Raw genomic sequence first — 17,332 nt, forward strand, 5'->3', positions numbered from 1 at the left:
TATGTAATCGCCACAGTTGTCAAGACACTTGTTATAACGTGAAACCAGTTTTTCAATGCCGATGTTATACTCATCTGCCGCCAAAGATTTGAGCCAGGCTGTCACTGCTTGCTTGAGTTCCTCATCACACCATTGAGATTCAGCTCACACTGAGGCAGTATTGCCACAGTCCTAGCTCTGGAGTGGCTTCAAAAATAGTACCAAATTGAAACAAAAAGGGCTGAATTCATTACTTTGTACCAGTGTAATACATGACTATAACAAGAAAATGAAAGAAGTAAATATTAGAACACTATCCCCTCCTATTCCAAGAGTCGAAATCAAAAAAAAAAAAAAAAAGTGCTCTTTTTAAAAAATACTTTTTAGAAACATCCAAATAGGAGCACCCCGAACAACCGTGGAAATAGATGAAACTTTTCTCGCACGTACGAAGGATAACAGAGGCTGTAAATTAAAGGGGAAAACAGTTACCATCTTCGGTATGTGTCGTAAGGAAAATAAACGCTCCTCTATTTCAAAGTGGTCAGAATATTCAACACTTCATTCAACGTGTATTTCTTTTTCTTTTTCTTTTTTTTTCAAGCTAAAATTTCCACTACACTGCTACTTTCTCGTCTCCTTCATGCGCGGCGCGGATGCGCCCATCTAAAATCATTTGTTTAAAGATATAGTTCGAATTATGAATTTTGCGGCGCAACATTACAGAATGAATGTTCAACAGCATTTTTTATGTCCAATACACAGTGTAAGTAACGTGGGATGTAGGAAAAGTCTCACTGACTATGTTGAAAATGTGACATGTATTTGTTAAATGGTGCTGAATTTGGTAGAGCTATACCTTTTTCAAAAAAGGGGGAAAATGCAACAGACATTGTCTTTATTTCGTATATAGCAGGAAACCCTTATGTTTGAGAATAACTTGATAGTAGCATGTTAGGAAAAATATTGCAGCATCTCATTTGCATTCTTCATACCAAGGAGTTCCCATTGCAACACCTGTCGACACCGATCGTCTAATTTACACCCATTCCCGTTGAACGGGTGTCTGAACTAGAAAATTAAGCAGCGACCAGAATTATCTCTTTGAAATTTGTAATGCTGTTGCAACAGAAACGTGCACTACCGATCTAGCAAACAGAAAACCAGGACCATTATCATATTCACGATAGTTTACATTGGCTTGCGGTGTGCTTCGCTACTACATCAGTACTGATAAACTTAACTCATTGTTGCATCTACTTTCCCAGTGCATCGTTATAGTATACGCTCCCGTCTGGTTTTCAATACGGCGAAATCCTTCGTGCGAAATGGGCGCCATGCATTTGTTTAGCATAGTTAAGCTATCACGTTTTCTGCTAGAAAAACTACAACACACACTTCATTACGTTCTGCAAACAAATGGATATTACGCTCATCATGAAAACCTACCGATAGCGATGACAACAGATGAAAATCCGGATATTGGAATGTTAGGCTGGAGAAGGATAAAAATGTGCCGCGTCAGAAGGCCACCCACGTGACTTCATTGTTGAGAAATTAAACTTTACAGCCAAAAATTACTACGACATGATTAACTGGCCTAAACATCTAACAGAGCCGTCTATCACACGAAACAACGGATCAGCAGCTTGAAGAAAACAGCAGAACTTCAACTACTCTAACAACAATGTTCCCTTGCCATAGTCAAGCTGTGGAACGCACAGTGAAACTAGTGTCCGAGGTAGCGTCGAAAAATTGAGGCCAGGACACAAGAGATATCTGCGTTAGAGCCAAACTGAAGTCTAGAACAAGAATGCTCCGCTTCGAGACCAAGAAGAATTACGTAACCTAATGTCAAAGGTCAACGTAGGCCTATCGGTTGGGTGGCTGGGTGGGCGGAACTTGATGTGCAACCACCTCCCCGTGGTGAATTCTGACAAGCGAAGAGTTGCACAAAACACCGTGTTGTAACAAAGATTATGCCTACAATTATCTTTAAAGTGCCATTTTGAACAAATTCTGGAGATTCATTCCAACAAGTGAGCTAATATGGCTGTACTTTGACTCATAAACATTAGTAAATTATTTACTGGCGTTGCTAAAAGTTTCTTTTAATAAAATAACTGTACTATAACCATCAGGCAACTCTAAAAACGACCCCAGGTAGCTTTTCTGTCATTGGTGCTGTGCGTGTTGCGTAACCAGACACGGTAAAAACTTTGGTCAATGTTCCGTTAAGGGGGTCCAGTGCCTTTGACACCACTTCTTTCTATTGATTTTCGTTTGATTACATAATATAACGTTATATTAGGTTCTATTAGGTTAGGTTAGGTTAGGTTAGGTTAGGTTAGCTTAAGGGGGTCCAGTGTAGTTTTGGACCCCTTTAACGGACCATGGACCAAAACTTTAAGTTGGGGCAGGGTAAGGGTTGTCCGAAAAATTCCCCAAAAAATTCACTAAGGCTTGAGCAACTAATGGCACCTCTTCCGCATTAGCCGTCATCGAATTTTTCAACAAAAGTGCAAAACGTTCCACCCTAATGTCTAAAGTGTCATATAAAATTGTATCGAGTTAAAACAAAAATTGAGTTTCCATTTAATCAGGAATGTGTAAATGTTCCCGGAAGGAAGTCAAATATAGTATGCGAGGGGCATGCCAAAACTTTTTGCTCTGTCCACGGAAGTCATCGAATTGAAACTAAGCATTTACGATTTTGCAAAGTACTCTCAATGAACACGAATTCACTTTTTCATCCTTTGAAACCATTTAGAAAATTATTCATCCCATACACTTTCTTCAATGTTCTTCACAGCTTCTAAACAAGTAGCAATGACATCACTGTCAGATGAAAGCGACATCAACGCAACAGTTCTTTCGCTTTGGGGAATACAAGGAAATCGCAAAATGCTTAGTCCGGCGAATATAGTGGATCTAACAATAATCTGACTCCTCCGCGGCTTAGCCTACAGTTATAGCAGCACTGCGGGCACTCGTGTTATCATGATGTAACAGCAGAGGATCAAATTTTAATCTTGGGTGTTAGGCCATTCTTTTTCTGAACACATTCGGAAGGCAAACTGTCGAGTACAACTCAGCATTCACTGTATGTCAATTCTCAAGTGCAGCTGTCGCAACATGCCCTTTTCGTGAGATGCAATTATTTTATTCCAATATTCCGAGATTTCTTCACTTTCGTTGGGGTTTCTTCATTCTCGAATAACTACATTTACAACTGCTGTTTTGTAAGTGGATCATAATGGTAAATCTACGTTTCGTCACTGGTGAATATATTGTAAATATCACAACTTGCGCCTTGGTTGAATTTCTCGAACATACATTCACACCGCTCCACCTTACCCTTTTCTTTCATTTTCGTGAATGAACGTGGAACTCAGTGAAGAACACCTTTCCCTGAGACCAAGTCTTCATGTACAACTGTCTTCTCTGCTAATGACCCAATGTTAAGAATCATTTCTTTCTTTAGAAAAGAAATATAGGGATGATCTTTCATCATTTGCCTCATAGCTTTGATGACTTCGGGTGTCTGCAGTGTAGGCCATTCGGAACGAGGTTCACTTGAAACCAATTTCCAACACTGGCTTGTGAAGGGAAACTTCCCAAAAGTATTTACAAAAGTTTCAACACTCTACTCCGCGATTAAGCCCTCTTTGTTGGCATATAAAATCATGCACGAAAATCACGCCCTGACAACTCCATGATTAACAATACAAAGAATGATGCACGCTGCTTTATCGATGTTATCTTCAACCACGCTATCACTGATTCGCCCTTACCATTGTTTAAAGGTCAATAAAACATCAGGCCGGCTCATGCAACACACACAGAGTCGTTGCAATGTTATATTTTCCGCTGCTACAAACTTTTAGCATCCTCCCTCGTATTCCAGGGGACACAGCAATTAGCAAGAGGTAGAGAGAGAGAAAAGGAAACGTATTTACAAATTACATAAATATGTTAATTCAACACATTTGTATGCTACGAATCACGAGAATAAATTACTATACTGGTTTAATTTAAAGTATTAAAAGCTTTTAAGTAAGATAAACTCGATAAACTAACGATTGAGAACATTTTGGGGCCAATCGGCAGGGCTATCTGTTAGATATTCCCCTCCAAATTAATTTTTCAATATCTTAATATTGTTTTGTCTCAAACGTTGGTTATATTAACGACTGAGACTATTTCGGTGGCTAGATTTAAAGAACATGATTGAAGTCGCCGAGAAGAAAGATCGTAACAACGAACTGGTATACAAAAATATGTAAGAATTTTCAAGGTACTGCCAGAAATATCGATTAATTCACACTTTCAGAAATACTAATATAATTTACTATTACTTTGCTAAATGCACCTACAATTTAATATACTCAAATGTCTAAGTCAGGGAGTAAAAGCTTGAAGTTGTCACACGGGTAGACTCTGGATGATAATGCGATTTCTGTATATCGAATCTGCTCTTTCTATTATTTAATAGTTAAATTTTATATAGTGACAACGCGATTAGTATACCTATGTGAATTTCACATTATGGTGTATGTTCACACTTCGCACAGTCTCGACATTCACAAAAGACCTACCTTACACTAGGGGTGTTCGATAAGGCTGAGGACCTATCGAACTTCGGGACAGAAAATTTATCGAGTTGTCATCGGTTACTCGAAACCTTTCGAGTATTTGAAATTATCGAAGTTTCCGGTATTATCGAAATTTCGAGTATTATCGAAGTTTCGGGTATTATCGAAATTTTGAGTATTATCGAAGTTTCGGGTATTATCGAAATTTCGAGTATTATCGAAGTTTCGAGTATTATCGAAGTTTCGAATATTATCGAAGTTTCGGGTATTATCGACATTTCGAGTATTATCGAAGTTTCGGGTATTATCGAAATTTCGAGTATTATTGAAGTTTCGGGTATTATCAAAAGTAGTGATGGACAGTTCGGTTCCTTCACTTCTCCAATGATTCCTTCTTGCAGCCAAACTAGTCAAACAACATTTTTCATCTGATAAGTTATTGCAAAGAGAAAGGGATTGCTTTTTCGTCCCCTCCCCCCCACACAGAAAGCGTTCATTTTTTCCCTGAATTTTATCTCTTGTTTGTTATTTGCTAACTGCTAGTGTATTAGTGTTGCCAGAGATACGGTCTTAAACGTACAAATAGGGTAATTTGCTCTTCATACGATATAGTATACGTCCAACACCTCAACCATATTAATCATGCACGGTGTTGCTAAAATGTTATAGCAAAATTTTATTTTTAAGCTAAATGTGTTATCTTCTGTCGTGTTTGCTTTCTCTTAATGGCCACTAGTTCACACATTCCTGCAAACAAATATAATGATGTTTTGGGCGCAAACTCCGCCTTTAGCCTTTCAGTAAAATAAATGTTAGTCAAATCAGTGGTGATTTCAGGGGTTGTTCAGGAGGAATATTTCCCCACAAACATATCTCTGATCATGTTCACCGTGATTTACCAGTATTTTTGCCACTTTCACCCTCTGTGTATTCAAAATCTCCCGGGGTAGGATTACCATAATTTCTGGATATTTTTAAGAATGATGTGTGTGTTTATTGAGAAGTTAAGAAAAGTCTAATCTTAACTTCCTAAAATGCTTATGCTCATTTTCTATACTTAAAAAATATTTTTTATATTATTGTCTTAATTATTTTCCTGAGTAAAGTATTCTTGCGAAGAACACCTTATCGTTATTGATTTTTTCATAAATATCAGCACAAGACAGAATGCAAGGCAAGCACTTGACCAAACACAGCAAAATTTCCCAGTCTTCCATTTTCCCTAAAATTTCCGGTATTAGTTAATTCCAGACAATTTTCCGGATCGGGCTTGAATCTAGGACGTATGATAAGACTACGCGGGGGAAACCTTGAAATCATCACTAAGTTTAATGAAGGTGAAAAACGGAAATAAATCTATTTCCTCGACAGTGAATATACAGTGTAGCATATGTTCTATACAGTTGGTTTGTACATTATGATGAATCCACACACTAGCGGATCCAGAAGCGTCGTTTGATGGAGGCAGATTGCTTCCTGGACGAATAATGTAGGTTTTAAAAACGTAAGAGTTTTGCATCAATTTAGAATAACGTGGTGCATTATTTTATATAGAGTGTTTCAAAACAACACCGCCAACGTTTGGGTTGCCACATTACCTAATTTTAGCGGGTACCACCAGATTTTCAGGTCTTATATTCGTCCCCCGCTTAATCATCTCTTAATCACGAAAAACCACCCGCTTTTTTGGATTGGAGAAAAATCTAGACGACTTTGTTGATAAAGTATTGTTATATTCAACGTAAACCGCTACATTTCTGTGTCAATCTCAATCGCGAATGGACAGATGACAGAAACAAGATGAACGGAAAAACTGTCAAATTATTACTACTGGTTTTGTACAATATGAAAGACGTATCATGCGTACAATTTTATGATAAGATTTTATGCCATCGAGATTTTTTAAAGGAAGTTAAAGGGAATGAAAAATGTAAAAAATTTGGCATAATCATACACATTTTGGTTCAACCCATGAATACTAATGTATGATCTCATGGGTGCGTATTTCTTTGACAACATTCTGTCCAGTTCAACTGAACACGTCTATGTTGTTACGTAATCTATATGTTCAACTAGTCTTTATATATTCAGAAATGATTGCAAATTGAACCTACGGATCCTTAGCATATTGTTTAGATTAGATTCATTATTAGTATTTTTTCTTTTAAAATGTTTATACTGTATTTCATATATTGTGAAACTGTGGTATTTTCGTATGTTAGTATGACTTCAAGTAGAAATCTTTGAAAATGATAAGAAATTTTATAAGAGATGGACCAAGACTCCTAAATATGTTTTAGCTTTCGTACGATAAAAGTTTAGAAATTATTTTGTATTCCTTAGAGAGAAAACCGTATGAACAACATCTGCCATATATCGCTTGCTTTTTTTTTTTTTTTTTTTTTTTGAAAACTTGTCTTACAGAAATCCTTATTAGAGATATTTTACTGTAATACTTATTTAATACTTACTTTACAATTCGAGACTCACATTTGTTGAACTTAATAAAACATTAAAGGCAAAAACTAAATTTTCTTTACTTTAGTTTTGTTAGAAAAGTACATTGGAAGTGTCACTTACCAAAGAAATCACTAAAAAATGGTCAGAAGGATCGTCAGTATTTCTAATACACAAATTCACATCAGTACTTACGGTTTAGAATCCCCCGCTTTTCTAATTTCAAAATATGGCAACCGTATCCTGAGACCAAGATAAAACAAAAAGTATAGACCAACCTGGGTGCACAAATGCTTCCTTTTGGAGTTATAGAATGCCGAAAACATGAATAAATGAACTTTATAGGTCCATAGCTCCAATACTATAGGATCTACCGTAGTCCGGTCAAGATTTTATTTAGGAACTAGTATGTGCCCTATCCAAATATCCAAGCTTCAGAATGATCCGAATATCCCACATGATCTTTTCGCTGACATTTTCACTACAGTAACTTAAACACAATTTCCAGCACCGTTTCAGCTTGAATTAGCAGTATAACCTTGTTTCCCATAGAAAAATCTGATTACAACCGAAGTGCAATGTAATCGTAATCGGTTTCAAAGACATTGGCTTCTTGTTTCGGAAAAGAAAGAAACAATGATAAGTAGTCTATTGTATGCAGGACACGACAGGAGAAATAGGGTCTAATATTTCTTTCAACAACTGCAAAGCAAGTAACTGCACGGCCATCTTTCTTTGAAGGTCTGTTTGCAACAATATACGAAGCAGCTGAGAGAACTCTTGAGGAAATAATGTTTTCTATTTTTCCTTAAGAAGTGATCGTAAGTTATTTTGATATGGAAATTGAATCAGAGCCATCGAAATGTAAGTCAGAGGATGTGTGTTTTTCTCCCCTTTCCCCTTCATCCCTTTTGTCCCTCCCTGGTTCGATCCCCGACCAAGTAAGTTTGTGGTGGACAACATCGTGTCCGTGGGTTTTCTCGGCGTACTCCCGTTTCCTTCCACATTCCCATTCCACCAATTATTCCATAATCATTCACTTGCCTTAATCATACTTCTCTCTTAGCTTAACAGACATAATAGTAGGTCATTAAACTGGAAGATTTCATTTAATTTCATTTTCCTTTAGTCTTCGTTCTCTCATATGTAAAGTTCTCCCTTGTGCATAGCACCATGCCATGAGGGCATGTAGGGAGTGTGCCCTCAGTCGTAGATGAATGTGGTGTTGTCGGCACCACGCTTCGGCCGCATCCCCCCTCTCAGGTACGCATTGAATCTGAGGTTGGTAATGCCCAGAGCCGCACGGCATCTTATGCACAAAATCAAATATCGTAAAGTAACCAAGAGCAACAGATACCTGACATATGCATTTAGACCAATCCTCTTTAAAATCGGACAATTCATTCGAAAGTTATCGTAGCTTTCACACGCCTACGCCCAAAGCAAGAACAAATACTTCAATTCGGGAAAAATCCCCTTGTGGTATGGCAACCAAAACAATAGGTGTCTGGTGAAAGCAAACGAGAGCATTTTAAAATGAGTTCCATCAAAATCGGACAATCCGTTCAAAAGTTATCGTCGGATGCCACATACAAACAGACAGACAGGACGGCCTGTAATAGGGAGCTTCGCACCCAAAATTCTCAAGGTTTGTTTCACGACAATCTCAAATACTCGAAGGCATTCGAGCGCCGGAGAGTAAATTTTCGAAACGGAAGTTCGATAAGTCTTCAGCCTTATCGAATTTCCTTACCTCTACCTATATCAGTAGCTGTCTCTATCCAGAACTTAAAATTAAATCCTCGAAATCATATTAAAATTATTTTTCTGCCTGCCCCGTTATTGGCGCAATCGGCAAAGTGACTATTAGTAGACTAATGGTGTCTTAGATTCCAATTCCATTCAGGTGATGCATGTTTTCTCTTCCTCTTTCTCTTTCTCTCTTCTGACAGACTGCTTAAACCTTATACAGATCTGTGGGGAAAAAACTTTTCCTTCACTTCATTGCTAAGGAGAGAAGTTTTAAAATAAACACTCTGCATATATGTAATACATATTACATACAACTATGATAACCTCGAATTCATTGTTTCTTCCGAACACTCCGATAATCCCGAACTTTTCAAAATATTCAAGCGACTCGACAAATGCGATCATATTGATATATTTCAGTATTTGCTGCTTTCAAACAATTCGAGACTCTCGAAGAGTTCGAGTGTCTCGAAGTTGTCTAATGTTTTTTACATTTCGAGTGCCTCGAACACTTCGAGAGTCCCGAACATTTCAGGAGTCTCGATCATTTCCGGAGTCTCGAACATTTCCGGAGTCCCGAACATTTCGGGAGTCTCGAACATTTCGGGAGTCTCGATCATTTCGAGAGTCTCGATCATTTCGGGAGTCTCGATCATTTCGAGAGTCTCGAACATTTCGGGAGTCTCGATTATTTCGAGAGTCTCGAACATTTCGGGAGTCTCGATCATTTCGAGAGTCTCGAAAGTTCGATAATTCGATAAAATTAAAATTCTTTATCGATGAAACGGTTTTGAAATTTTATCGAATTGTTATCGATTACTCGATTATCGGAACAGCCCTACCTTACACTACACTACACTACACTACAAATAATCCGAAACAAACAAAACTTAGCCCAAAAACTACATTATTATTATTATTATTATTATTATTATTATTATTATTATTATTATTATTATTATTATTATTATTATTATTATTATTATTATTATTATTATTACTGGAAAATGCGAACGAATAGTTTTCTAATAAATATTTAAATAACTGAAACACTGACGTAAGTACTGTATATGATGGATTTATAACACTGATATATAAGAATGTATGATTTACAAGCAAGTTTGTTTTTAATACTATTTAACACACATTAACGTAGCATATTCAGAGCGATTTCAGCACATACTCGCCAGCAAGGGCGCCGATTCCGAGGGGGCCGAGGGCCCCCCAAAGCTCATGTGGGTCCCATTACTGTATTTGTAAATTTACAATATTTGGCTTAATTGGAATGCAATTTGTTTTAAAATCCTCATATATGCTTTGTGCATCTGAATGCCCCCCCCCCCCAAATTTACAGAGAAATCGGTGCCCTTGTTCGCCAGCATTACTTATTTTTCTCAGCAACTTCAGGATCAGTGAAGATTGCTTTATTTTCTACCTTAACTTAATGAGGATAAAGGTTATTTATTATTTGCCATCCCTCTCCTTTAAAAAGAGGTATCGATAACAAACATGAAACAAATTGTAAAGAAATGAATGATCTTCTCCTTCCTCACTCTCAATTTTCGTCACTGCAAGATGGAAGGAAGTCATCCAACGGTTACCGGAAACAACACAGTACTAGTGGACGAGGAACAAGACTTAGGGATTCTGTCCGTCGTTTTGTTCCTGTGCCTTACATTTCCCTCATAATGGATGTACTTGAAAAAATAAGGGAAAAGCGAGAGAGAAAGAACAAAGCAGAGAGAGACTAGCATGATAGATAAGTGCTCGTTTCCTTTGTACACTTTCCCTAGCTTCTTTAGGTCACAGAAAGATGTCTCTACTGTCCCAGGTCTTTCATCAAAGGACAATCAACCTTAGTGTCTTTCAGATACGAGCAGCTTACAGTCGGAGACAAAGAGCGCAAGAGAGAGGAAACGAAGCTTTGAAATAAATCTCTCTCACTGTGTGAATAACTAGGGCTGAGGAAGGATTCGAAAGCTGGGTTTTGGAGAAGCTACTTTAAAGGTTTCTTCGATATCACAAAATGCGTGATATGAGAGTTAAGACTTAATCACATAAGACAACTTTTTTACAACAATTTCGAAACAAATCTCTTTCGCGAAATGTTATAGTTGAGGAAAAAAATGGAAAAAAGAAAATTTGTTCTAAATTACTTTGATAATAACTAGAACTCAATTTTTCTTCCTCAATATACCATACATCAAAGTTTAAACAAACAGTGCTTACAAATCCTTAGGGACTGGTGCAGTCGAGTCGTTTATAACATCCTTGATTGGTGTAGGATTTACTTGCAGACGACGACGACCAGGCTGAAAAGTTTCTTTCTTTTCAGGTTAAGCCCTCATGGGTCAAATAAACAGTACAGGGCGATTATAAAAACAGTAATAGTGTTATAGTGTTATCTGTTATAGAGTTTAATACTTTTTAGTCGTATCAGTGCTATTAACTGACAATTTAAATTATTAATTAGTTCACCTTCTTCTCTTCAATGAATAAGTGAGCTACGTTGCATATTTTAACAACGGTGATTTCCAAATTATGGGTTTTAGTATTAAAACCGAAAGTGGTAGATCTACAACTTCTAGTCGTACTTCAGACGCTGAATCCATATGAAAGCATTCTTTCTACAGGTTTTGATTCAAGAGGATCAGAATTGAAACCGGAATTAATATAAATTAGTACAACTTCTAGCATTTCTATAAAGGGAGGAAATAAAGCCTATTCGTACGCTACTGAATCAAGGTCAAGAGACTACTTCTAGATATCCATTAACGTGTTTCTTCATGACAATCAGTGTAGTATTTAAAAAAAAAAGTATTTGGCGGTAAGTTTGAATAAAGGAATAAAAATGTGGAAATTCTGTTTATGGACTGCGTACTATAAAAAATTTAGAAGTAATGAAAGCGTTATTATGAGTTATGGTGATTTCCTTAACACTAGAATTCCCCACTTATTTTAAGACTTATAAAAATGTATGGATCGACGTAAGAAGTGACTTCCACTGTGGAGGAATTACATTGGAAATATGAAGAAAAAAACACTTCACGCCCTTGCGACTTTTGTTAAGTTAGGAAGTTATCAATCGTCCCTGCGCAATACATATAATTAAAACAAATTGTACGACAAGATTAGCAGAAAAGTTAGAGAAAAATAAAATCGCCCAGTGGGATTCAAACGAGGTTCAGAAATATTGTATCACCACAAAATTAAACTACTCGACTACTGAAACAACTGTAGTGTTTTCTTCCAATTGTACTGACAGAGTACGAACTCCTTAACAGCTTATTACTATTATTATTATTATTATTATTATTATTATTATTATTATTATTTATACTTATATTATTATTATTTGTCGAAATGCGTGTGTATTTTCTTCAAAAAATTTTCCGCATTCGCTAAAGTACTATTTTGTTTTAAAAGTATTATTACATTAAGTAACAAAAGAGAAACTGAGTATTTTAAACAGCAAACTGTGAGCTGTGTTCGAAAGTCACGTTAATTTTTCCCCAGTATTTCCTCTCTTATTACTTCGAATGCGTTGTTGCCAAACTGACGATTTTAAGGGGCTTAGAAAAAATCTGCGCGCAATTATGTTTTGGACAATTATACAATAATCCAACGTAAAAATTACAACCATTAGAATATCTGATTTTACTTCACTGTTTGACTCAATACCAACTCAATTTATTGCTAACGTAAATAACATTTCATCAGCACATGTTTTCAGATATAATGCGAAGCTGGCAAGCGGAGATGAAAACGAAAGAACTATGACAAACATACCAGTATGGCTCTAACTGTAGTTAGTAGCTTTGGTGATTCTAAACTTCGGGCATCATCGCAAATTATTTGACATTTCTGGCATTAATAGATCAGTATTGCTAGTGATTGTCATTTAACCATTAGCTATAAATATAGCATTGTATTAGCTACTTTATTTTGTCAATCATTTAAAATAGACTCTTACATAATCGATTCCCTAGTTTTTCTTGCATTTTATTTCCCAGGAACCATTTTTGTCCTTGGATTGGATCGGGTTATTTCCTCAAGTATGTTTTCCTCATACATTAAAATGTGGTACTTTTCCTCAAGTACCTTATCTTGCAATTGATCATGAATTTGGAATCCAAGACAGGATTAAAAGTTTGGCTAAGAGCCAGAATGGGATATGTGATATTCATATGTAATAAAAATAAATGTAGTATTGCCACTAGTTAGGTAAAATTTTAAGAATGAAGGTTTTTCATGAATCATTTATATAAAAGAAACTCTGAATATTTCTGCACTTTCAATTAAGGAGTCAATGATAGCAGTTGTCATGTTCTCAGTGTCCCATTTTTGAATTACGAAGGCAAAACCCTGCATCTGAGCCATTCAAAATAAAAGATGAATTTATTTAAATACTTAAAATGACTTATGGAAAAGAGAATAAATAATTACAGACGATATTGTAAATGAATTGTCTTCTTGTACACACGATTGCTTCCGTAAATCACACTAATTTCTTAGGTTATGTACATACACTATAATTCGAATGAGCTTTAAAGAAATTATAATACGAGGATACCATATTATAATTATAATACAAGGAATTATATGTAATTATATAACTAATATAATAGTAAATTCCTTATCGCTGAAAATAAAATATGTTAATTTGGGGTCTCGACAAAACTGAGACACGATGTTGTTTTTAAAATTATTGTTGTTTTCATTAAAGTCAAATTTAAGAATTATAAATGCATCACAAGAAGGCTGTTTGGTCTTGTTGACAAAATTAAATAAATAAATCTTAGGATTGCTACCGTAAATGTAATATGAAGAGTATTAATGCTTTCGCTTCTAGGTTTATATACCGAATTCCAGCTTCCTGTCAGTTAAGTGTATTTTCAAAACATGTGTATCAGGTAATAGAAAGAAGGTAAGTATGCAAAATAATTATATGGAAAATATATTTTTTAAACATTCTATTGTAAGATTATACAACGTTTATTGGTATTGCTGAGTGTACTTGCTACAATATTACCGAGTTAGACTCGAGCTTAGTGCGTTTGCGTTAATAAGTTCTACTCGAACTTAGGATTGAAAGTGTTAAGGTGCTTCATATGAAGGCTACGGCGTGTTTTGAACTAAGGCATATTTTATGCCCCATTCGAAACGATTTAGTGACCACAAATCTTGACACCTTAATTATTATTCGTTGAGGAAAAAGTAAGTACAACTTACACTCTGTCTCTTAAAATGGGAATTGTTAGTTATTGAAATACTTGACTTAAACAAGAAATACATGACTTCACACATAGAATTTGATCTTTCTAGCTGTGTGTCAAGAAAAAAGTGGTTACGATAAATGCTACACCATAGGCTCATAGGAGCACACTCACTTTTGACAAGCTTCCTGATATATATTTTTTTTTTAAATGTTTTGACAGAAAATTAACCTATTTCCATTCTAAGTTTCCAAGTTGAAGAATTTTAATTATACATATTTTTGCATCGAAGTATATTTAATTATTCCAATTAACTATTGTAATCGCAATGGCCCAGTGGTAGAAGTGCTGCCCACGCAACGAGAAAGGATTTCAAGGCAAAACACAGACGAGACAGAACTCTTCCAATATCCGAAGCAAGACATCCTCAAATCTTCATCTTCGGGCAACGCTTGTAAAGAGAGCTCACTTTTGGTGAATGCTGTTGAATCCCAATGCGCACAAGTTACACTTTGTACGAAACAAAGATCGTGCAGATGGTTTCTCTTGGGGGATCGGTTTCTACATTTCATTATCATTAATTTCTTTCAGTCAGCACTGTCTCCCACAGGGACACGAGTTTTTTGCACTAAGATTTGTTTTTTGCGTTTTGATTTTCATATTTCGCGTTTTGTCGCATTTTCCAAATAAAGTTTCGCATTTTGTAGCTCTTATGGAAAAGATATTCCCTGACATTTTTTACAATTGTTCCTTTTATTCATAGATCACTACAGAAATAAACCATTAATTACCTAAAAAAAAAAAAAAAAAATACACTGAATATTTCACTTGACGTAAATTTCATTTATAGAATTTTCTAAAATCAAACTGAAGGAAAAATCAATAACAACTTACTATGAGTAGGAAAGTTTTGCTGCCTTCTGAAAACACATAGGCACAAGTTACCTTTAAGCATAAGCATGTTACATATTTCCACATTTTTCTCCTTCATTGTTGTACGTTTGTCAGTTATCACCCAGTTCATGCCATTGGCGAGCTAATTAAAACTGTTCCTCCCCATCCAGCTGCGATGGTAAAAGTTAACGTGCAACATGTTCTATATAGCCGTGTCCGAATCATCCAAAATGCACCGTTCATGCCACGTTCTACCGTTCCGTCAGCGGAAAACTGGCGTTTTTAAATTAATGAAAACGTATTTCCGTTATTTCGCGTATTGTTAGAAATTTCGCGTTTTGTCGCGCAACGGAAACCAATGAAAATACATATAGAATATTATAAAACGTCAAGAAACTGTAATTACTTAATTCTGACGCATTTCGTTTTATCGCGCATTGCGAAAAACTCTTGTGTCTATCCATAGTCTTCGAGCATAAGAGTTAAACTTTATTATAGTATACTGTTACTAAACAAATTTAATCCGAGAAATACAGACAATCGAATATAAACTGGACGGCTTTGCGAGACTTGTTGGCGTATTTGTGTATAGTAATTTATCAAAAGGAGCTTGTACACTGAATTTTCTTTCTGAAATTTCTTTCCTCTCCCTATTCATTATGTTGAGATAGATACCTTTGCATGAAAACTTCAACAGTTCAATATTTCCTTCAGTGAAGTTGCATTTCCGATCACTAAGGCTCATGGCTATGTGGTTAGCATACACGCTTTTGACGTGGGAGACCCGGGTACGATTCCCGGTGGGATTTCATTTGGTTCGGATCCCACGTAAAGCTGCAGGTCCACGACTCATATTGACTTGGTGCTAAACAGGACGCTAAAACCCAAATCAACAATCAGTCAACCCATCCGGTCACAAAGTTAATATTTGTATGTATAAAAGCATTCAACAGTACCAATTGGTGATAACCGTGATGGGTCAGTTTGATGTTGCTACCTCCCTTTACTTTCTATTGAATAGCTATCACCTATCGGGGCTGCACTTATGCGAAAGTATTACGATATTGTACACGCTCGGTGTTCCGTGTTTAATTATTATAGGAATAAAATGTAAAAAAGGAGAAAAAATGAAGTGAAAAAAAGGTTATGACATTCAAGATTAATAGTGTTTATTTAATGTAATAGTGTTTATAGTTTATGACAATGCAAAGATGCAACAAAAACATAGTTAATAGTGTTTATTTAATGTTTTCTTTGCAAGATAAGCTAATTTGAGGATTATAATAGCAATAAATAAATACAAAAATAAATAAATCCCTCAATATCAAACCTCCCCTAGTGAGAAACAAAATTTCTGATCTAATATTTTTGCAAAACATTGTAAATGGCTACGTATCATGTGAACAGTTGTTAAGTCAGATCAGTTTTCGCGTACCCGCTAGAACAACACGGTCTAGTGATCTCTTTTACACTTGAGCGGCGAGAGTTAATATTGTCTAACGGTCCCTTCTAAACCGAATTGTCAGTGCCTATAATCAGTTACCAGAAACCGTAGACGTTTTTTCAAGTGAGTATACTTTCAGTTCATCTATAAATAAGCTATTTTTGTAATGTCGCTGTTGTGTTGTACCATCTTCACCTCAAATTGTTATTAAATTGTTATGTTAACAAATTGTTCAAATGTTTCAGTGTAAAATGGCCTAGTGCTGTATCTGAAAGCTGTTATAAATAAATAAATAAATAAATAAAATAAGGTGCAGCACATAGAATCCTAGCTCTATAAGTGACAACTTTGTTCACACATCATTAAATTCATTTACTATTCATTGGATATACGTCTACCAATGAAAATCAAAAAATAAATTATAAAGTAAACTGATTTATTGCCATGCGTCCGTATCTTACCTTTCCACAATTGATGTACTCCACAGCAGTTTCACGGAAGAAAAAGAAAATATAATCTTCATATTCCATAGAACTCACAAAATTAGGTGCTGAAAACAGAGAGAACAAATAATTAATTTTAACCAGTAGACTTAACGTAAGCAAAAACAATTCGTCCTTAACTGACCATAACACACTTTATTTTGAGCATACAATGCAGTAACAGACTATTCAACATAGAAAATTTTTCATACACAGGCAGTCTACAATTTCCCACCTGGTATTGGCGAAAATATGGGGGGACAATGATGTACGCAACACTCAGTATTATGTTGCGTACTGACTATTATAGTTAGCTATACCTCAAAAAACATAATGTGAAACTAGTCTATATACTTATTTTATGAAATGAATGAACTAATGTGTTATCTCCAAAACTGGCTGCAGATAAGCTTGGCATTTGATGCTAGCAAATACTACAGTACACAAAAGTAAATTACAAATTAAAGTGTATGAGAATTATAAATTATATACTACACCTATGTTCTATGTTAT

The 17,332-nt window shown here is 35.7% G+C and overlaps 1 protein-coding gene across 1 annotated transcript in view; it reads right to left on the reverse strand.

The window, feature by feature from the left end:
* Nucleotides 1-17,332, reverse strand: part of LOC145678427 (semaphorin-1A-like) — a gene marked incomplete in the record, with an annotated part of 854,086 nt that overhangs the window by 144,009 nt on the left and 692,745 nt on the right. Inside the window, 1 exon segment of the mRNA XM_081748545.1 lies at nt 16,799-16,887. Coding sequence (XP_081604671.1) covers nt 16,799-16,887 — 89 coding nt within the window.

Source organism: Thermobia domestica, chromosome 2 (genome assembly GCF_964235325.1).
Source record: "Thermobia domestica chromosome 2, izTheDome1.hap1.1, whole genome shotgun sequence".
Lineage (NCBI taxonomy): Eukaryota > Metazoa > Arthropoda > Insecta > Zygentoma > Lepismatidae > Thermobia > Thermobia domestica.